The 21,649-nt window shown below is 46.5% G+C and overlaps 1 protein-coding gene across 4 annotated transcripts in view; it reads right to left on the bottom strand.

Annotated features, from left to right (window-relative positions):
• Positions 1 to 304: 304 nt before the first annotated feature.
• The window catches only part of AMMECR1L (AMMECR1 like), a 25,948-nt gene continuing 4,603 nt past the window's right edge, over positions 305 to 21,649 (bottom strand). For 2 of the 4 annotated variants that reach the window (XM_075569647.1, XM_075569648.1), the window contains exons 2-7: positions 21,579 to 21,649; positions 17,636 to 17,746; positions 12,184 to 12,298; positions 9,033 to 9,123; positions 7,040 to 7,136; positions 305 to 1,770 (exon numbers count right to left, since the gene is read on the bottom strand). The exon at positions 21,579 to 21,649 is cut by the window's right edge and continues 256 nt beyond it. In XM_075569647.1, coding sequence (XP_075425762.1) covers positions 1,659 to 1,770; positions 7,040 to 7,136; positions 9,033 to 9,123; positions 12,184 to 12,298; positions 17,636 to 17,746; positions 21,579 to 21,649 — 597 coding nt within the window. In that variant the 3' untranslated portion in view covers positions 305 to 1,658. Of the gene's footprint in view, positions 1,771 to 7,039; positions 7,137 to 7,162; positions 7,625 to 9,018; positions 9,124 to 12,183; positions 12,299 to 17,635; positions 17,747 to 21,578 lie in introns of those variants that run through there. The other 2 variants (XM_075569649.1, XM_075569651.1) reach the window with 2 other exon arrangements.

Below are 21,649 nucleotides of genomic sequence, written 5' to 3'. Positions count from 1 at the left end.
GTCAATTGACCATTTCACTGCTGGGCCTCCCCCCTGGTAAGAAAAGGGTCAATTGATGGTCACCCAACACCTGCAGTGCCTTCTGAGAAGCCCCAAACCCCACCCTCAAGCAATAACTGATCCATACATGTAAGGCATTGCTACATAGGATACACCCTGAGTGAGCTGCTTGCTTATGAACACGAGTCTAAGCTCTCCGGGCAGCCGCGCAGATGCCCTGTGGGCAGCAGTGTGTGCATAGCCCTGGCAGCATCCTCTCACAGTCGTTGATCTGCTCTTACATAGCACTGACACGGCACTGAGCCCCAATTCAATCAGTTGAATTTATTCTCAGCAGCAAGGAGGGGGAGACAATCTTCGTGATTCCTCGGGGGAGAAGATGGGCTGAGGGGGTATCCATTAACCCCTTTGCTGCCAGAGGGCTCTGCAGGACCGCTCTGGCAGCGAAAGGGTTAAGATGGAGCTAACTGCCGGGGAGTCCGACATTTCACGGACAAAAACTATCCACTCTCCCCGGCTCTTGGCGCACATGGATAATACACCGTCTCTCGCTCACCCCCCCACTTCTCGTGTGCCGGCAGCTATGTTCCTTCATGGCAGGAGTGACCAACTCCTTCCGTCCACAACAGGCCAGGTATTCGGGATATCCCTGCTTCAGCGCAAGTGGCTCAGGCATTCTGACTGAGCCACATGTGCTGAAGCCGGGCTATCCTTAAAACCTGACCTGTTGGTGACCCATGAGGACTGGAGTTGGCCGCCCCTGCTTTATTGTGTTAAAAAGGGGAAGCAGAAGGACTAATGTCAGACAGTGGTCATACCCCACGCCAGAGGTGAGAGAGACAGGAGGAAAACGAGAGAGAATAGAAAAGGGGGAGAATGTTTGAGCAAAAGATGGATAGATGATGAGTGCTAGCAAGAGACTGCTTAAGCCAAAGAGCATGCGTGAGCATGAGGGGTCAAATCAGCGAGTGCACTTTTGTTACATGTGCCAGAGAGCTCAAGAGGGGAGAGCAAAGGGCAGGAGAGGGGGGGAATACATGAAATAAGACGGGAGAAAGAGACAGAAGGGGTTAGTCATTAACCTGGGATCGTGCCGATCGGGCAATACGGCACAGAAACTTCTATTGAAGTCACTATCGCACTTTAATGAATAACCCCCTGAGAGTGTAACTGCGCCTCTCCGTGCAGGTTTGAGGCATCTTCACCTTTCCTGTACCACACTGCTACAGCTACATGATGCAAACCTCTCCAGTCCTAACCCCGGCCAGCGCGAGAGGTTCTGGGGGAGCAGGTTATCAGCGGAAAGAAAGGCTTTTCTTGAGGTTAAAAAAAAAAAATGTATATAAAAAATAATAAAGAATGTAAAAACCTAAAAGTGCTTTTCCGGGGTGGCAGTCCCCTTATCCTGGAGGCGACACCCCTCTTAGCTCTCTCTTTTCCCCCCACGCAGAGTCCCGGTGAGAGCGAGGGGGTGCGAGGTAAGGCTGTGTGTATCTGCCAGTCTCTGGCCACTGCTCCCCTCCGCTGAAGCTCACAAGATGGTGCAGTAGTACAGGTAACTGGACCAGGAGGAGGGGCCGGAGGAGGAGTCGGCTGTCGGAAGATCACAGGCGTTGCCGGCGAGCGGGGGGTAGGGCTGCGGCGGGGGCAGCGCTGTGTCAGGAGTAATGAGTATACAGAGGCGGTGCGTGCACAGTGCCGTTCTGTTGTGCGGGCAGGCGGGCGGCCATGTACTCCGTGTAACTGATTGTCACCTTCTCACTGCGGTACCTGTCCCGGAAGAACGCAGAACATTCAGTGCCATGGCAGCAGCCTAACAAGTCACAGGCCTTTTATCTCTCTCATACCTCACTAAATGTCCCCATCATGTGAAAGAAACAGCCTTAAAGACGCAATCCCACCTATTTCACGGACATATATAAATATATATATGACAGCATTGGAACTCTAGAGCTGAACCACATTATTTTCAGCTGCAGCGATATTTCCAGGTGTTCCCCCATGGCATAAAAATGGGCATCCAATAGGACAGAGGTGCTCAACGCCAGCCCTCAGGAACCCACCCGCCCCAACTGGTCAAGTTAAGGATATCCCTGCATCTGCATAGCTGGCTCAATCAGAGGCTGAGTCGAAGACTGAGCCTGATTGAGCCACCTGTGCTGAAGCAGGGATATCTTGAAAACTTGACGTGTTGGGGTAGGGGGTCTTGAGGACTGGCGTTGGGCACCTCAGCTATTGGATGATGTTGCGGCTTCCTATTGGCCAGCGGGACCTGCTTGATTTGGCAGTAAATCTCTCGGGAATGGGGTGGGTGAGCGGAGCTACAAACAGCATGGCTCAGCTCTGTTGGTCCTCCCCCCGGATCTCATGCTGTAAAACACAAGAAGATATATAAACAAACTAAGTAAAAACGGTTGGGCAAGATGGCTGCTTTACAGGGACCAAAGTATGTACCCGCCGTATGTTGCGCCTGCCATTCAGAGACAGTAGAGTAGGAGCGACATGTTTGTTTTAATGTTCCTTCTATCCTTGTTATGGATGAAAGGAGAACCTGGATGGACTGTACCTCTATTCTCTGCTATCATATGGTAGCAAATAGAGAGCGGACCCACAGTTCATCAATTCTGTCCCTCCACCCCAAACTGACAAGGACAGAAGGGACTTATAAACGAGCTATGAAACCAAGACAGAAGCGACCAATGGGAGGAACATACTGTGGTCCCCTTTCAGGCTGTTATTTGTATCACTGGTCCATCAAGTGCGATGTGAGATGGTGACACACACTGAAGGTTCCCACCGAGTCTGTTCCATCCACTGTACCTGCAGCGGGCATCGCCCGGTGGGGTTATTACATGCAGCAAGTAGAAGTGAAAACACATTTGATAGAATCTAGGCGAACTAGGCTAATATAAGTGATACAGTGCCTACACTCATAGGCTAATATAAGTGATACAGTGCCTACACTCATAGGCTAATATAAGTGATAATACAGTGCCTACACTCATAGGCTAATATAAGTGATACAGTGCCTACACTCATAGGCTAATATAAGTGATACAGTGCCTACACTTCATAGGCTAATATAAGTGATACAGTGCCTACACTCATAGGCTAATATAAGTGATACAGTGCCTACACTCATAGGCTAATATAAGTGATAATACTGTGCCTACACTCATAGGCTAATATAAGTGATAATACAGTGCCTACACTCATAGGCTAATATAAGTGATACAGTGCCTACACTTCATAGGCTAATATAAGTGATACAGTGCCTACACTCATAGGCTAATATAAGTGATAATACTGTGCCTACACTCATAGGCTAATATAAGTGATACAGTGCCTACACTCATAGGCTAATATAAGTGATACAGTGCCTACACTTCATAGGCTAATATAAGTGATAATACTGTGCCTACACTCATAGGCTAATATAAGTGATACAGTGCCTACACTCATAGGCTAATATAAGTGATACAGTGCCTACACTCATAGGCTAATATAAGTGATACAGTGCCTACACTCATAGGCTAATATAAGTGATAATACTGTGCCTACACTCATAGGCTAATATAAGTGATAATACAGTGCCTACACTCATAGGCTAATATAAGTGATACAGTGCCTACACTCATAGGCTAATATAAGTGATACAGTGCCTACACTCATAGGCTAATATAAGTGATACAGTGCCTACACTCATAGGCTAATATAAGTGATAATACTGTGCCTACACTCATAGGCTATATAAGTGATAATACAGTGCCTACACTCATAGGCTATATAAGTGATAATACAGTGCCTACACTCATAGGCTAATATAAGTGATACAGTGCCTACACTCATAGGCTAATATAAGTGATACAGTGCCTACACTCATAGGCTAATATAAGTGATAATACAGTGCCTACACTCATAGGCTAATATAAGTGATAATACTGTGCCTACACTCATAGGCTAATATAAGTGATAATACAGTGCCTACACTCATAGGCTAATATAAGTGATAATACAGTGCCTACACTCATAGTAGGAGTAGGAGCGACATGTTTGTTTTAATGTTCCTTCTATCCTTGTTATGGATGAAAGGAGAACCTGGATGGACTGTACCTCTATTCTCTGCTATCATATGGTAGCAAATAGAGAGCGGACCCACAGTTCATCAATTCTGTCCCTCCACCCCAAACTGACAAGGACAGAAGGGACTTATAAACGAGCTATGAAACCAAGACAGAAGCGACCAATGGGAGGAACATACTGTGGTCCCCTAATAGGTTAATATAAGTGATAATACTGTGCCTACACTCATAGGCTAATATAAGTGATAATACAGTGCCTACACTCATAGGCTAATATAAGTGATAATACTGTGCCTACACTCATAGGCTAATATAAGTGATAATACTGTGCCTACACTCATAGGCTAATATAAGTGATAATACTGTGCCTACACTCATAGGCTAATATAAGTGATAATACTGTGCCTACACTCATAGGCTAATATAAGTGATAATACTGTGCCTACACTCATAGGCTAATATAAGTGATAATACAGTGCCTACACTCATAGGCTAATATAAGTGATACAGTGCCTACACTCATAGGCTAATATAAGTGATAATACAGTGCCTACACTCATAGGCTAATATAAGTGATACAGTGCCTACACTCCATAGGCTAATATAAGTGATACAGTGCCTACATTCATAGGCTAATATAAGTGATACAGTGCCTACACTCATAGGCTAATATAAGTGATACAGTGCCTACACTCATAGGCTAATATAAGTGATAATACAGTGCCTACACTCATAGGCTAATATAAGTGATAATACAGTGCCTACACTCATAGGCTAATATAAGTGATAATACTGTGCCTACACTCATAGGCGAATATAAGTGATAATACTGTGCCTACACTCATAGGCTAATATAAGTGATAATACAGTGCCTACACTCATAGGCTAATATAAGTGATACAGTGCCTACACTCATAGGCTAATATAAGTGATAATACAGTGCCTACACTCATAGGCGAATATAAGTGATAATACTGTGCCTACACACATAGGCTAATATAAGTGATAATACAGTGCCTACACTCATAGGCGAATATAAGTGATAATACTGTGCCTACACTCATAGGCTAATATAAGTGATAATACAGTGCCTACACTCATAGGCTAATATAAGTGATACAGTGCCTACACTCATAGGCTAATATAAGTGATAATACTGTGCCTACACACATAGGCTAATATAAGTGATAATACAGTGCCTACACTCATAGGCGAATATAAGTGATAATACTGTGCCTACACTCATAGGCTAATATAAGTGATAATACAGTGCCTACACTCATAGGCTAATATAAGTGATACAGTGCCTACACTCATAGGCTAATATAAGTGATAATACAGTGCCTACACTCATAGGCGAATATAAGTGATAATACTGTGCCTACACACATAGGCTAATATAAGTGATAATACAGTGCCTACACTCATAGGCTAATATAAGTGATACAGTGCCTACACTCATAGGCTAATATAAGTGATAATACAGTGCCTAAACTCATAGGCTAATATAAGTGATAATACTGTGCCTACACTCATAGGCTTATATAAGTGATACAGTGCCTACACTCATAGGCTAATATAAGTGATAATACTGTGCCTACACTCATAGGCTAATATAAGTGATAATACAGTGCCTACACTCATAGGCTAATATAAGTGATAATACAGTGCCTACACTCATAGGCTAATATAAGTGATACAGTGCCTACACTCATAGGCTAATATAAGTGATAATACTGTGCCTACACACATAGGCTAATATAAGTGATACAGTGCCTACACTCATAGGCTAATATAAGTGATAATACAGTGCCTACACTCATAGGCGAATATAAGTGATAATACTGTGCCTACACACATAGGCTAATATAAGTGATAATACAGTGCCTACACTCATAGGCGAATATAAGTGATAATACTGTGCCTACACTCATAGGCTAATATAAGTGATAATACTGTGCCTACACTCATAGGCTAATATAAGTGATAATACTGTGCCTACACTCATAGGCTAATATAAGTGATAATACAGTGCCTACACTCATAGGCTAATATAAGTGATAATACAGTGCCTACACTCATAGGCTAATATAAGTGATACAGTGCCTACACTCATAGGCTAATATAAGTGATACAGTGCCTACACTCATAGGCTAATATAAGTGATAATACAGTGCCTACACTCATAGGCGAATATAAGTGATAATACTGTGCCTACACTCATAGGCTAATATAAGTGATAATACAGTGCCTACACTCATAGGCTAATATAAGTGATACAGTGCCTACACTCATAGGCTAATATAAGTGATAATACTGTGCCTACACACATAGGCTAATATAAGTGATAATACAGTGCCTACACTCATAGGCGAATATAAGTGATAATACTGTGCCTACACTCATAGGCTAATATAAGTGATAATACAGTGCCTACACTCATAGGCTAATATAAGTGATACAGTGCCTACACTCATAGGCTAATATAAGTGATACAGTGCCTACACTCATAGGCTAATATAAGTGATAATACAGTGCCTACACTAGGTAGAAGGGTATAGGAGTTAAAGGAATAGCTATTGGCTGAGGGAGTAGGATAGTGCAACAATGGCTTTGACGTGTGTAAACCCTGTCTGGATCACCCTATCTGCATCACCCTGTCTGCATCACCCTGTCTGCATCACCCTGTCTGCATCACCCTGTCTGCATCACCCTGTCTGGATCACCCTGTCTGGATCTCACTGTCGGCCCTCCTTGTGTACTTGGGCAAGACACTTGATCTCCCTGAACCTGAGATACCAAAAATAGATTGTAAGCTCCTTGGCACAGGTACTTACAGTGTCTGCTAAATTCTATGCACAACGATGAAAACAATGACAGCAGTAAATATCGCTAAATACACGAGGAAAAGAAATATTGCGATTAGTACGAAGTTAGCGGAAGGATGAAGATCTCACCTGGTGAGTTTGATGCTTTTCCTAAACGCGTTGGTGATGGGAGCCTTCAAGCCGCCTTTCCTGAGCAGAGAGTCTATTGTCTGAGTCTGATCCCAGTCTGAGGACGGACACCACACACATTTACTCCACGGCAACACGTGACGCGATCAACGCGAGCACACGGCACAATGGGTTTCCCACAAGGAGCATGTGACCAGCGCATGTTATTAGCTGTGTATCTGTAGCATGTAGTTGGTACTCCATGGGAAGACCAAGCGAGACGAGAGAGCGCTTTATAAAGCCTCAGCACTGGGTACTTTTTGATGGGATCGCTCACATAGATATTAACTGGATACCCTGCACCGGGGGGGTTCCTAACCATGGATTTGCCAACGCCGACAATAAGTGGTGCAGGACAGAGCGTGGTTTCAAAAGCCAATTTTGCAGACATGTTTTAGAGCGGGCAGCATTTCTGGAACCTTCCATCCATGCACACGCCAGTCACTATGGTGTCCTTAGTATATATCCAGGTAAATACAGATCAACTGATGAATGAAAGGGCGTCTGCGATCCCGGGGTTCCCACGGCCTCAGGGGGAAGTGGCCGCTAGCAATGAGACAGGTGCATGAAAAGGTCAGTATTAGTCTGCTACGGATTGAGCCGTGCCTCCATTTTGAGCCCATTAGGGTTAACCAACGCAGCAAGTAGAAGTTGAAGCACATTTGAAATGCAAAGCAATGTGTTTCCAACTCCCCCAGCAGAGAAAGGGTTAACCCAGGGGGTTCTCCACTCCAATCCTGAAGACCCCCCACAACAGGTCAGGTTTTCAGGATATCCCTGCTTCAGCACAGGTGGCTCAGTCAAAGAGCCCTTGATTGAGCCACCTGTGCTGAAGCAGGGATATCCTGAAAACCTGATCTGCTGGGGGGGGGGGGGGCGAGAGGGGGTCTTGAGGTTTGGAGAACCCCCTGGGTAAATCCGTTCTGACCCGATATAAGATCTTGAAATCTATATTTATATTTTCAAATACAAAGTAATGCGCATGATCAGGTCTGCCAGGTCTGAAAGGGTTAATGTGACATTGCGGGCATTTGATGCACCCATGGGTTACCTTCTTTGATAGCAGTACATAGAGAGAACTAGGAAGTTTGATGTGTAGTTGGCGGTGCAGATATTTTAGCTTTATCGACAATGGCTAGAGATCTAGAGCAGTGTTTTTCAACTGGGGTTCCGCGGGCGTCTCTAGAGGGCGCCCTGCCATTTTCAGGTAATTTGAAACTTGTAGCAAATACAGAACAATGTACAATACATCTGATCCCAGACGCGCTATTAGAGAGGGTTGGGGTTCCTTACAATGTATCTGATATCAGACACGCTATTAGAGAGGGTTGGGGTTCATTACAATGTATCTGATCTCAGACGTGCTATTAGAGAGGGTCGGGGTTCCTTACAATGTATCTGATCTCAGACGCGCTATTAGAGAGGGTTGGGGTTCCTTACAATGTATCTGATATCAGACGCGCTATTAGAGAGGGTTGGGGTTCCTTACAATGTATCTGATATCAGACACGCTATTAGAGAGGGTTGGGTTTCCTTACAATGTATCTGATCTCAGACGCGCTATTAGAGAGGGTTGGGGTTCCTTACAATGCATGTGATCTCAGACGCGCTATTAGAGAGGGTTGGTGTTCCTTACAATGCATCTGATCTCAGACGCGCTATTAGAGAGGGTTGGGGTTCCTTATAATGCATCTGATCTCAGACACGATATTAGAGAAGGTTGGGGTTCCTTACAGTGCATCTGATCTCAGATGCGCTATTAGAGAGGGTTGGGGTTCCTTACAATGCATATGATCTCAGACGCGCTATTAGAGAGGGTTGGGGTTCCTTACAATGCATCTAATCTCAGACGCGCTGTTAGAGAGGGTTGGGGTTCCACAGAACCAAAAAAAAGTTAAAAAACCCTGCTCCAGAGAGAGGATGTTGAGAGAGGGACATACATGGGCAGACGCACCTTGTTCCTTGGCCACTTCTGGCAGGTAGGTGGCTGTGCGCTTCACTCCCTTCTCGTTCAGGAACTCAATCCGGATCCCATGGACTCCAACCTGAGAGAGGGGAAGAGATGGAGGGAGAAGATGTTAAAGGGGTCGTCCCACGAGGGGTTAAAATACAACTTTCACTGCTTTCTGTGTATAAAAAATAAAATCGGAACCTCTTCAAACTAATTCTGCTGCTATCATTAGTCAAACAAAAGGGCACATTCTGTAACAAGGTACCCGAGACATGAAACGTTTGCAAAATATAGCAGTACCCAAGCACGTGTTTATTGAAGGATGGTGTCAATCACCTACACGTCACACACTGAACATGCCACTGCCACAAATTCACTTGGGTCCTAGAAGCAACGGCCCTTTTAAAGGGGTAGTCCCTCCTAGGACCAAAATCTACAAACAGCAGTGAAATGGTGGCACTCCCTCACACTCAGTATACGCCGTGCACCTTCTCTTCCTCACTGCCCTTACCTGTGGCACTCCCTCACACTCAGTATACGCCAAGCACCTTCTCTCCCTCACTGCCCCTTACCTGTGGCACTCCCTCACACTCAGTATACGCCGTGCACCTTCTCTCCCTCACTGCCCCTTACCTGTGGCACTCCCTCACACTCAGTATACGCCGTGCACCTTCTCTCCCTCGCTGCCCCTTACCTGTGGCACTCCCTCACACTCAGTATACGCCAAGCACCTTCTCTTCCTCACTGCCCCTTACCTGTGGCACTCCTTCACACTCAGTATACGCCGTGCACCTTCTCTCCCTCACTGCCTCTTACCTGTGGCACTCCCTCACACTCAGTATACGCCGTGCACCTTCTCTCCCTCACTGCCTCTTACCTGTGGCACTCCCTCACACTCAGTATACGCCGTGCACCTTCTCTCCCCTCCCTGCCCCTTACCTGTGGCACTCCCTCACACTCAGTATACGCCAAGCACCTTCTCTCCCTCACTGCCCTTACCTGTGGCACTCCCTCACACTCAGTATACGCCGTGCACCTTCTCTCCCTCACTGCCCCTTACCTGTGGCACTCCCTCACACTCAGTATACGCCGTGCACCTTCTCTCCCTCACTGCCTCTTACCTGTGGCACTCCCTCACACTCAGTATACGCCGTGCACCTTCTCTCCCTCACTGCCCTTACCTGTGGCACTCCCTCACACTCAGTATACGCCAAGCACCTTCTCTTCCTCACTGCCCCTTACCTGTGGCACTCCCTCACACTCAGTATACACCAAGCACCTTCTCTCCCTCACTGCCCCTTACCTGTGGCACTCCCTCACACTCAGTATACGCCGTGCACCTTCTCTCCCTCACTGCCTCTTACCTGTGGCACTCCCTCACACTCAGTATACGCCGTGCACCTTCTCTCCCTCACTGCCCTTACCTGTGGCACTCCCTCACACTCAGTATACGCCAAGCACCTTCTCTTCCTCACTGCCCCTTACCTGTGGCACTCCCTCACACTCAGTATACACCAAGCACCTTCTCTCCCTCACTGCCCCTTACCTGTGGCACTCCCTCACACTCAGTATACACCAAGCACCTTCTCTCCCTCACTGCCCTTACCTGTGGCACTCCCTCACACTCAGTATACGCCGTGCACCTTCTCTCCCTCACTGCCCTTTACCTGTGGCACTCCCTCACACTCAGTATACGCCGTGCACCTTCTCTCCCTCACTGCCCCTTACCTGTGGCACTCCCTCACACTCAGTATACACCAAGCACCTTCTCTCCCTCACTGCCCCTTACCTGTGGCACTCCCTCACACTCAGTATACGCCGTGCACCTTCTCTCCCTCACTGCCCTTTACCTGTGGCACTCCCTCACACTCAGTATACGCCGTGCACCTTCTCTCCCTCACTGCCCCTTACCTGTGGCACTCCCTCACACTCAGTATACGCCATGCACCTTCTCTCCCTCACTGCCCTTACCTGTGGCACTCCCTCACACTCAGTATACGCCGTGCACCTTCTCTCCCTCACTGCCCTTACCTGTGGCACTCCCTCACACTCAGTATACGCCGTGCACCTTCTCTCCCTCACTGCCCTTACCTGTGGCACTCCCTCACACTCAGTATACGCCGTGCACCTTCTCTCCCCACCTTTAAGACTAACCTTAAAACTCACCTCTTAAATGAAACATTTCATTAGCCGGGACTCATGGCTCCTGTCACACACTGTGTCACTCCTACCAATGACTGCCATCTACTGCACTTATTCCCTTACCTGTCTCTTAAGTCAGGGGAGCGCAAAATTTGAAACTGCGCCCCCCGTCTTCTCTTCCCCGCCTCTCACCCCCTCCCCCCCCCACCTTGTATCCGCGTCAAATGACGCCGCGGTGTCACGTGACCCGCGGCGTCATTCGACGCGTCACACACCCGGCTGAATCCCGGTAAGTGGAGTGTTGCATGGGGCTTCACGCGATCCCCCGGCATTTAATTAAATGCTTGGGGGAAGAGCGCGGGGCCTCTGCAACCGCCTGCGCCCCCCCAGAAAAATCTCCCGCCCCCTATTTGCGCACCCCTGTCTTAAGTTTCCCATCATACCATTTAGATTGTAAGCTCTCCGGGGCAGGGATTTACTACTCCAGGGGTGCGACGCTTACAAAGACCCCGAGCTCTTCACCACAACATTTTAAATAATTGCCGCGGCGTGCGGACCTCTGTGTGCGCCGTACCTCGTCTCCGGCAGATTCTGGGGCGCGTCACTAGGCAACGTGGGATCAAATGGCAACGTCACATGATGTTATGACGTCGGAGAAAAGGTAAGGGGGTGAGGGGGTTGGGGGGTAAGGGGGTTGGGGGGTAAGGGGGTTGGGGGGTAAGGGGGTAAGGAGGTTGGGGGGTAAGGAGGTTGGGGGGTAAGGGGGTTGGGGGGTAAGGGGGTTGGGGGGTAAGGGGGTTGGGGGGTAAGGAGGTTGGGGGGTAAGGGGGTTGGGGGGTAAGGGGGTTGGGGGGGAGCAGCTTTGAAAAGGTTAAGGACCAGAAGAAGTGCTGCAATACAGACATGATAGCAACAGAGCCTGAGAACACTACTTCTCGCCGCCTCCCTCCTTTCGCTGGTAACCTAACCCCTGAAGTGGGTGTGATTGGGAGACTAACATGTAGCCGCTCACCTCCCAGTCCAGGAAGTCGCCCACGTCCTCAAAGTTAGTGAGCAGAGACACGGAGCAGGACAGCTTGGGCAGCTCCTCGCGGGTCAGCGGGGGGAAGCGGCTGTCCTTAAGGGCACTGCGGGGTGACAGGGGATTAACATGTATGTACTGGAGGCACGTTCGCTCAGCTATTGGTTAGTGTGCACACGCGTGCACACACACACACACACACACACACACACACACACACACACACACACACACACACACACACACACACACTCGTGACATGATGCGACTATCGTTGTGATACATCTTTATACTGCAGAGAGATCTCTGGATACAGAACACACACTGAACCTCTTCTCAGTGTCAGGATATGTATACAGATAGAACTACCAGAACCTCTTCTCAGTGTCAGGATATGTATACAGATAGAACTACCAGAACCTCTTCTCAGTGTCAGGATATGTATACAGATAGAACTACCAGAACCTCTTCTCAGTGTCAGGATATGTATACAGATAGAACTACCAGAACCTCTTCTCAGTGTCAGGATATGTATACAGATAGAACTACCAGAACCTCTTCTCAGTGTCAGGATATGTATACAGATAGAACTACCAGAACCTCTTCTCAGTGTCAGGATATGTATACAGATAGAACTACCAGAACCTCTTCTCAGTGTCAGGATATGTATACAGATAGAACTACCAGAACCTCTTCTCAGTGTCAGGATATGTATACAGATAGAACTACCAGAACCTCTTCTCAGTGTCAGGATATGTATACAGATAGAACTACCAGAACCTCTTCTCAGTGTCAGGATATGTATACAGATAGAACTACCAGAACCTCTTCTCAGTGTCAGGATATGTATACAGATAGAACTACCAGAACCTCTTCTCAGTGTCAGGATATGTATACAGATAGAACTACCAGAACCTCTTCTCAGTGTCAGGATATGTATACAGATAGAACTACCAGAACCTCTTCTCAGTGTCAGGATATGTATACAGATAGAACTACCAGAACCTCTTCTCAGTGTCAGGATATGTATACAGATAGAACTACCAGAACCTCTTCTCAATGTCAGGATATGTATACAGATAGAACTACCAGAACCTCTTCTCAGTGTCAGGATATGTATACAGATAGAACTACCAGAACCTCTTCTCAGTGTCAGGATATGTATACAGATAGAACTACCAGAACCTCTTCTCAGTGTCAGGATATGTATACAGATAGAACTACCAGAACCTCTTCTCAGTGTCAGGATATGTATACAGATAGAACTACCAGAACCTCTTCTCAATGTCAGGATATGTATACAGATAGAACTACCAGAACCTCTTCTCAGTGTCAGGATATGTATACAGATAGAACTACCAGAACCTCTTCTCAGTGTCAGGATATGTATACAGATAGAACTACCAGAACCTCTTCTCAATGTCAGGATATGTATACAGATAGAACTACCAGAACCTCTTCTCAGTGTCAGGATATGTATACAGATAGAACTACCAGAACCTCTTCTCAGTGTCAGGATATGTATACAGATAGAACTACCAGAACCTCTTCTCAGTGTCAGGATATGTATACAGATAGAACTACCAGAACCTCTTCTCAATGTCAGGATATGTATACAGATAGAACTACCAGAACCTCTTCTCAGTGTCAGGATATGTATACAGATAGAACTACCAGAACCTCTTCTCAGTGTCAGGATATGTATACAGATAGAACTACCAGAACCTCTTCTCAGTGTCAGGATATGTATACAGATAGAACTACCAGAACCTCTTCTCAGTGTCAGGATATGTATACAGATAGAACTACCAGAACCTCTTCTCAATGTCAGGATATGTATACAGATAGAACTACCAGAACCTCTTCTCAATGTCAGGATATGTATACAGATAGAACTACCAGAACCTCTTCTCAGTGTCAGGATATGTATACAGATAGAACTACCAGAACCTCTTCTCAATGTCAGGATATGTATACAGATAGAACTACCAGAACCTCTTCTCAGTGTCAGGATATGTATACAGATAGAACTACCAGAACCTCTTCTCAGTGTCAGGATATGTATACAGATAGAACTACCAGAACCTCTTCTCAATGTCAGGATATGTATACAGATAGAACTACCAGAACCTCTTCTCAATGTCAGGATATGTATACAGATAGAACTACCAGAACCTCTTCTCAATGTCAGGATATGTATACAGATAGAACTACCAGAACCTCTTCTCAGTGTCAGGATATGTATACAGATAGAACTACCAGAACCTCTTCTCAGTGTCAGGATATGTATACAGATAGAACTACCAGAACCTCTTCTCAATGTCAGGATATGTATACAGATAGAACTACCAGAACCTCTTCTCAATGTCAGGATATGTATACAGATAGAACTACCAGAACCTCTTCTCAGTGTCAGGATATGTATACAGATAGAACTACCAGAACCTCTTCTCAGTGTCAGGATATGTATACAGATAGAACTACCAGAACCTCTTCTCAGTGTCAGGATATGTATACAGATAGAACTACCAGAACCTCTTCTCAGTGTCAGGATATGTATACAGATAGAACTACCAGAACCTCTTCTCAGTGTCAGGATATGTATACAGATAGAACTACCAGAACCTCTTCTCAGTGTCAGGATATGTATACAGATAGAACTACCAGAACCTCTTCTCAATGTCAGGATATGTATACAGATAGAACTACCAGAACCTCTTCTCAGTGTCAGGATATGTATACAGATAGAACTACCAGAACCTCTTCTCAGTGTCAGGATATGTATACAGATAGAACTACCAGAACCTCTTCTCAATGTCAGGATATGTATACAGATAGAACTACCAGAACCTCTTCTCAGTGTCAGGATATGTATACAGATAGAACTACCAGAACCTCTTCTCAATGTCAGGATATGTATACAGATAGAACTACCAGAACCTCTTCTCAATGTCAGGATATGTATACAGATAGAACTACCAGAACCTCTTCTCAGTGTCAGGATATGTATACAGATAGAACTACCAGAACCTCTTCTCAGTGTCAGGATATGTATACAGATAGAACTACCAGAACCTCTTCTCAGTGTCAGGATATGTATACAGATAGAACTACCAGAACCTCTTCTCAGTGTCAGGATATGTATACAGATAGAACTACCAGAACCTCTTCTCAGTGTCAGGATATGTATACAGATAGAACTACCAGAACCTCTTCTGAGTGTCAGGATATGTATACAGATAGAACTACCAGAACCTCTTCTCAATGTCAGGATATGTATACAGATAGAACTACCAGAACCTCTTCTCAGTGTCAGGATATGTATACAGATAGAACTACCAGAACCTCTTCTCAGTGTCAGGATATGTATACAGATAGAACTACCAGAACCTCTTCTCAATGTCAGGATATGTATACAGATAGAACTACCAGAACCTCTTCTCAGTGTCAGGATATGTATACAGATAGAACTACCAGAACCTCTTCTCAGTGTCAGGATATGTATACAGATAGAACTACCAGAACCTCTTCTCAGTGTCAGGATATGTATACAGATAGAACTACCACTCTCTAGCAATGTTACCCAGCGGTGCCCTATGCTTTACTCTGGGAAGCTCAGCTACATGTGTCAAATGAATCACTTATATTTGCGCTACTCCCATAATGCACTAACCGTTGGGTATTTAGTATGCTAATGCCAATATATATACCATTGTGATATTCCATTGTGATGTATAATGTACTTGTTTGACTTATAGAGGTTCTTTGTATCCGAGTGTTACTATTCCTCATACACCACCTTTAGCGTTGTGAGATTGTGCATTCCCTTATGCATCTCTCTAGTTATATGACATCTGCATCTGTTTACCACCGCACATAGCATGTATTAGATTCATTATTTGTACTGGTATCCTGATCCTACTGGTATACTGACTGGCATCCCTACTGGTATACTGACTGGCATCCTGATCCTACTGGTATACTGACTGGCATCCCTACTGGTATACTGACTGGCATCCCTACTGGTATACTGACTGGCATCCTGATCCTACTGGTATACTGACTGGCATCCCTACTGGTATACTGACTGGCATCCCTACTGGTATACTGACTGGCATCCTGATCCTACTGGTATACTGACTGGCATCCCTACTGGTATACTGACTGGCATCCTGATCCTACTGGTATACTGACTGGCATCCCTACTGGATACCTTTCAGTGGTCATAAATTGGTAAAGTACATTCAATTAATACTTGCCATTATTAAGTACCACAGTACCGCCTCACCATTGGGGAACTTTTAAATTATATATTATCACTTGCGTCGTTGTTTATACTTAATAACATTGAATTATTTTGGTCTCATTGCGATGTACCATCCAGTACTCTTTATATGTCAATATGTGAGTGAGGTTTATCTACACTTCCATTATTACAAATTGTATTCTATGACCATTAAATTCTGGAGAGAGGCTGCGGGCAGGGAGAGGCGAGAGGCAGCGGGCGGTGAGAGGCTAGAGGCGGGGAGAGGCTGCGGGCGGGGAGAGGCTGCGGGCGGGGAGAGGCTGCGGGCGGGGAGAGGCTGCGGGCGGCTGCGGGCGGGGAGAGGCGAGAGGCTGCGGGCGTGGAGAGGCGAGAGGCTGCGGGCGGGGAGAGGCTGCGGGCGGGGAGAGGCTGCGGGCGGGGAGAGGCTGCGGGCGGCTGCGGGCGGGGAGAGGCGAGAGGCTGCGGGCGTGGAGAGGCGAGAGGCTGCGGGCGGGGAGAGGCGAGAGGCTGCGAGTGGGGAGAGGCGAGAGACTGCGGGCGGGGAGAGGTGAGAGGCTGTGGGCGGGGAGAGGCGAGGGGCTGCGGGCGGGGAGAGGCGAGAGGCTGCGGGCGGGGAGAGGCCGGCGGGGAGAGGCAAGTGGCCGCGGGCGGGGAGGCGAGAGGCCGCGGGCGGGGAGAGGCGAGAGGCTGCGGGCGGGGATAGGCTGCGGGTGGGGAGAGGCCAGAGGCTGCGGGCGGGGAGAGGCCAGAGGCTGCGGGCGGGGAGAGGCGAGAGGCTGCGGGCGGGGAGAGGCGAGAGGCTGCGGGCGGGGAGAGGCGAGAGGCTGCAGGCGGGGAGAGGTGAGAGGCTGCGGGCGGGGAGAGGCCAGAGGCTGCGGGCGGGGAGAGGCCAGAGGCTGCAGGCGGGTCCCATTCCGCACATCAAGGCCCCTCAGCCCAGGCCGCCAGTTGAAGAGCTATTCACTCAGTAGATTTATAAGGTGTGTATACATTGGGGATAGGTAGTTACTGTGCATATGGTGATGCACCCAGTACCTGTTAAAGGTGTGTGTGTGTGTGTGTATACACACTCTCGAGGTCCTGTGAGTGCCTGAACAGCTGTCTTTATTGCCTATGCTGTTATCTGCAGCTGCACCCTGAAGTTATTTCAGGCGCATGCGTGTGTGCTCTCAATACCTGGTTAGGGTGTATTCCCTGAGTCCTGAGTGAAGGTTCATGGCAGAGAAAGTTCCGATACAGCCACGGAGACGCTTGTCACGTCCGGCCTTCCACGTGACAAACAGAGGACTGAAACAGAAGAGAGGAAAGAGAGATGAGCGGATACAAATAAAAAGGCAAAGCAAAGAATCACAGAGGAAGTCATAAAAGAGGAAGACAGAGCGTCAGAGGCTCAAGGCAAAAAGAATGGGAATACAGAAAGCAGCTGTCCATGACTTATTCATTTGCAATGCTCTCAACCTCCTAGCCATGTCAGAAAGCGGGCTCACCCCCCACAGTTACCGCTGCTCTTTCCCTTAGCCAAAATCCCAGACCTGGGAAGAGAAAGGGTGGAGGAGTGGGTATCCTACTCTCCCCACACTGCACATTCCACATTATATCCCCCTTTACCTCCCTCCCATCCATCGAAGTCCACGCTGTCCATTGTCTCCGTGTTGCCATCATCTATTGCTCCCTTGGACCAACATCTCTCCTGACCCGTGTCACCCATTATCTCTCCTCGATGTCCCACCCTTATCTGAGATTAACATGTCCAAAACAGAAGTAAAACTATTTCCCCCTTCCACTGCCACCCCTACACCCCCACCCACACGCACTAAAACCACAATCTCATCAACACCTCAATCTCGTTGTCTGTGGGTCATCTTTGACACTGCCCTCTCCTTCATTCCTCGTGTTCACTCCCTTACTAAGTCTGGCCATCTCCACCTCCGAAATATCGCCAGGGTACGCCCTTTTCCCACTCATGACGCAACTAAAATCCTAATTCCCTCACTCTGTCCCGCCTTCATATTGCAATCTTCGCCTAGTTAGCATTCCCCTGGCCCGCCTGTCCCAACCTGATGTATACTCCGTCCCAAACGAGCAGTCTCTCTAGATCTCTCTAGATTGTAAGCTCTCAGGAGCGGGGCCCTCATTACCGCTGTGTATCTTTTTGGACCCCCTTGGTACCGCGCTGCGGAATATGTTGGCACTTTACAAATAAACGATAATAACGTTACTAAAAATAATACAGAAGAGACACACAGAACGGAAAGAAAATTATCCAGAGAGAAGAGTGAGTGGGGCACAGACGGAGGCCCATATTTACTAAGCTGTGCTATGCTACAAGGCTCATTCCAGTGGGGACAAGTGCCTCCCTGAGCTTTGAAGTGTCCTATGGAGAAACATTGCTTAATTACACAGTTACATACTATAGTTATAGTTACATAGTAGATGAGGTTGAAAAGACGTACGTCCCTCAAGTTGAACCTTTAGTATGCTAACTTTAGACAGATACTTTATCCTATATCTGTACTTACAGTATATTGATCCAGAGGAAGGCAAACACAAACCCCAGTGACATATCATCAAATGATATCTCATACGGGGAAAAATAAATTCCTTCCCGACTCCAAGAATTGGCAATCGGATTACTCCCTGGATAAACATCCTTCCCATGCTTACTTATTAGGTACAGGCAGTCCTCGCTTATCCAACAGAATCTGTTCTGGGAGTAGCGTTGGATAGTGAAACCGTTGCAAAGTGAGTCCCATGTTAATCAGTGGCGGTGAGCGTCGGATAACGCATTCCGGCGTCGAAAAACAGCCCTTAGGGTTGCATTGTAAAGCGTTGGATATGCCATTCGTTGTACAGTGAAACGTTGGATAACGAGGACTACCTGTATACCTTTCCTTTCTAAAAAGATGTCCAACCTTTTATTGAACAAATTTATGGTATCTGCCATCACAGTCTCCATGGGTAATGAATTCCACGTTAACTTCCCTTACTGTAAAGAATCCTTTCCTTTGTTGCTGGTGAAATTTCCTTTCCTCCAACCTTAAGGGATGGCCCCGAGTCCTTTGTACTGCCCTGTGGGATGAATAGTTCTTTTGAAAGCTCCTTGTATTGTCCCCGAATATATTTGTATATAGTTATCATATCCCCTCTTAGACGCCTCTTTTCTAATGTAAATAAATCTCATTTAGCTAGCCTCTCCTCATAAATTAGATTATCCATCCCCCTTTATTAATTTGGTGGATCTTCTCTGCACTCTCTAGTTCCATAATGTCTTTTCTAAGGAGTGGTGCCCAAAATTAAACTCCATATTCAAGGTGTGGTCTTACTAATGCTTTGTAAAGGGGCATAATTATGTTTACTATATTTCCATCCTTTGCCCGTTTCATGCAAGATAAGATCGTGTTTGCCTTTGCAGCTACTGCATGACTTTGGGCACTATTGGTAAACCTGCTGTCTACATGCACTCCTAAATCCTTCTCCATCAAGGATTCCCCCAATTTATCCCCATTTAATTTGTAAGTAGCCTGTTTATTCTTGTTTCCCAAATGCATAACCTTACATTTATCTGTATTAAACCTAATCTGCCATTTACCTGCCCACGTTTCGAGTCTCTCCAAGGCCTTCTGAAGAGAAATGACATCCTGCTCTGATTCTACTACCTTACACAATTTAGTATCAGCAAAGATGGAGATTTTGCTCTCTATGCCAACCTCAAGGTCATTAATAAACAAGTTAAAAAGCAGTGGACCCAGTACCGATCCCTGTGGTACTCCACTCGCGACCTTAGCCCAACATGAAAAAGTTCCATTTATGACAACCCGCTGTTGTCTGTCCTTTAACCAGTTTTCAGTCCAGGTGCATATATTATTACTGAGTCCAATTTGCTTTATTTTGTACAACAACCTCTTGTGTGAAACCGTATCAAAAGCCTTTGCAAAATCTAAGTAGACCACATCAACTGCATTACCCTGGTCTAAATTCCTACTTACCTCCTCAAAGAAACAAATAAGGTTAGTTTGGCAAGATCTATCCTTCATAAATCCATGCTGACTATTACTAATAATTTTTTTCCCCATTAGGTATTCCTGAATATTATCCCATATTAAACCTTCAAGTAGTTTCCCCACTATTGAAGTCAGGCTTACAGGTCTGTAATTTCCTGGTTGTGATCTAGCTCCCTTTTTAAATATAGGCACCACATCTGCTTTACGCCAATCTTGTGGTACTGAGCCTGTGGAAATGGGTTTCCCTGAATATTATATATAATGGTTTGGCTATTACTGAGCTTAACTCCTTGAGAACTCTTGGATGTATGCCATCGGGGCCAGGTGCCTTATTTACTTTAATTTTTTCAAGTCGCTTATGAACTTCTTCCTCAGTTAACCAATTGGTCATTAATATGGAGGTTGTGGCTTCCTCCTGCGGCACTACTATTGAACTTGATTCTTCCCTGGTAAACACAGAGGCAAAGAATTTGTTTAATACCTCTGCATTGTTCCTTATCTCCAATAATCATTAATATTAATTAATATTATACTACTCGTTATATGATGATCCCCATGTTCAGGGGAGGCCAACTCCAGTCCTCAAGGGCCACCAACAGACCAGGTATTAGGGATATCCCTGCTTCAACATAGGTGGCTCAATCTGTGCTGAAGCAGGGATATCCTTAAAATCTGACCTGTTGGTGGCCCTTGTGGACTGGAGTTGATCATCCCCTTTGCTGCCAGAAGGGGCCTTCAACGCTCTGACAGCGAAGGCGTTAAAAAGTTCCCCAACATTAATGTACAGAGACCGCGCTGACAAAACCCGTAGAGAAGATATGGGGTCTCTGAGCACGACGCCATCTCCTTATCCAGCGTTTGGTGCGCCTACACTTAATTCCGCCCCTTTGTATAAATACACGAGCCCCTGAGCTCGCTCCTAATGGTTTCTATGATAAATGACATCTCTTTATACATCGCGGCGGGTCCCGGCGCCCAGAAGCCGACAGTCTGATCTAGGAGAGAAGACAGGATACAAGGGAAAGACACAGTGATAAGAATCAGGATCCCAGCTCAGCTGCTGCTGACCCCACAGCGTTGATGGCAAGACCTGAATCTGGAGCAGAGCTGGGACTCACTAGGGATCGTTGGTGAAGCGTGGGGGCCGCGGCTGCGGGAAGCCGTGCAGGTGGCAGTACAGCACATCGAA

This window comes from Ascaphus truei, chromosome 14 (genome assembly GCF_040206685.1).
Source record: "Ascaphus truei isolate aAscTru1 chromosome 14, aAscTru1.hap1, whole genome shotgun sequence".
Taxonomy (NCBI): domain Eukaryota; kingdom Metazoa; phylum Chordata; class Amphibia; order Anura; family Ascaphidae; genus Ascaphus; species Ascaphus truei.
The sequence above is the reverse complement of the archived record's forward strand: the minus strand, read 5'-3'. Positions and strand labels throughout refer to the sequence as shown.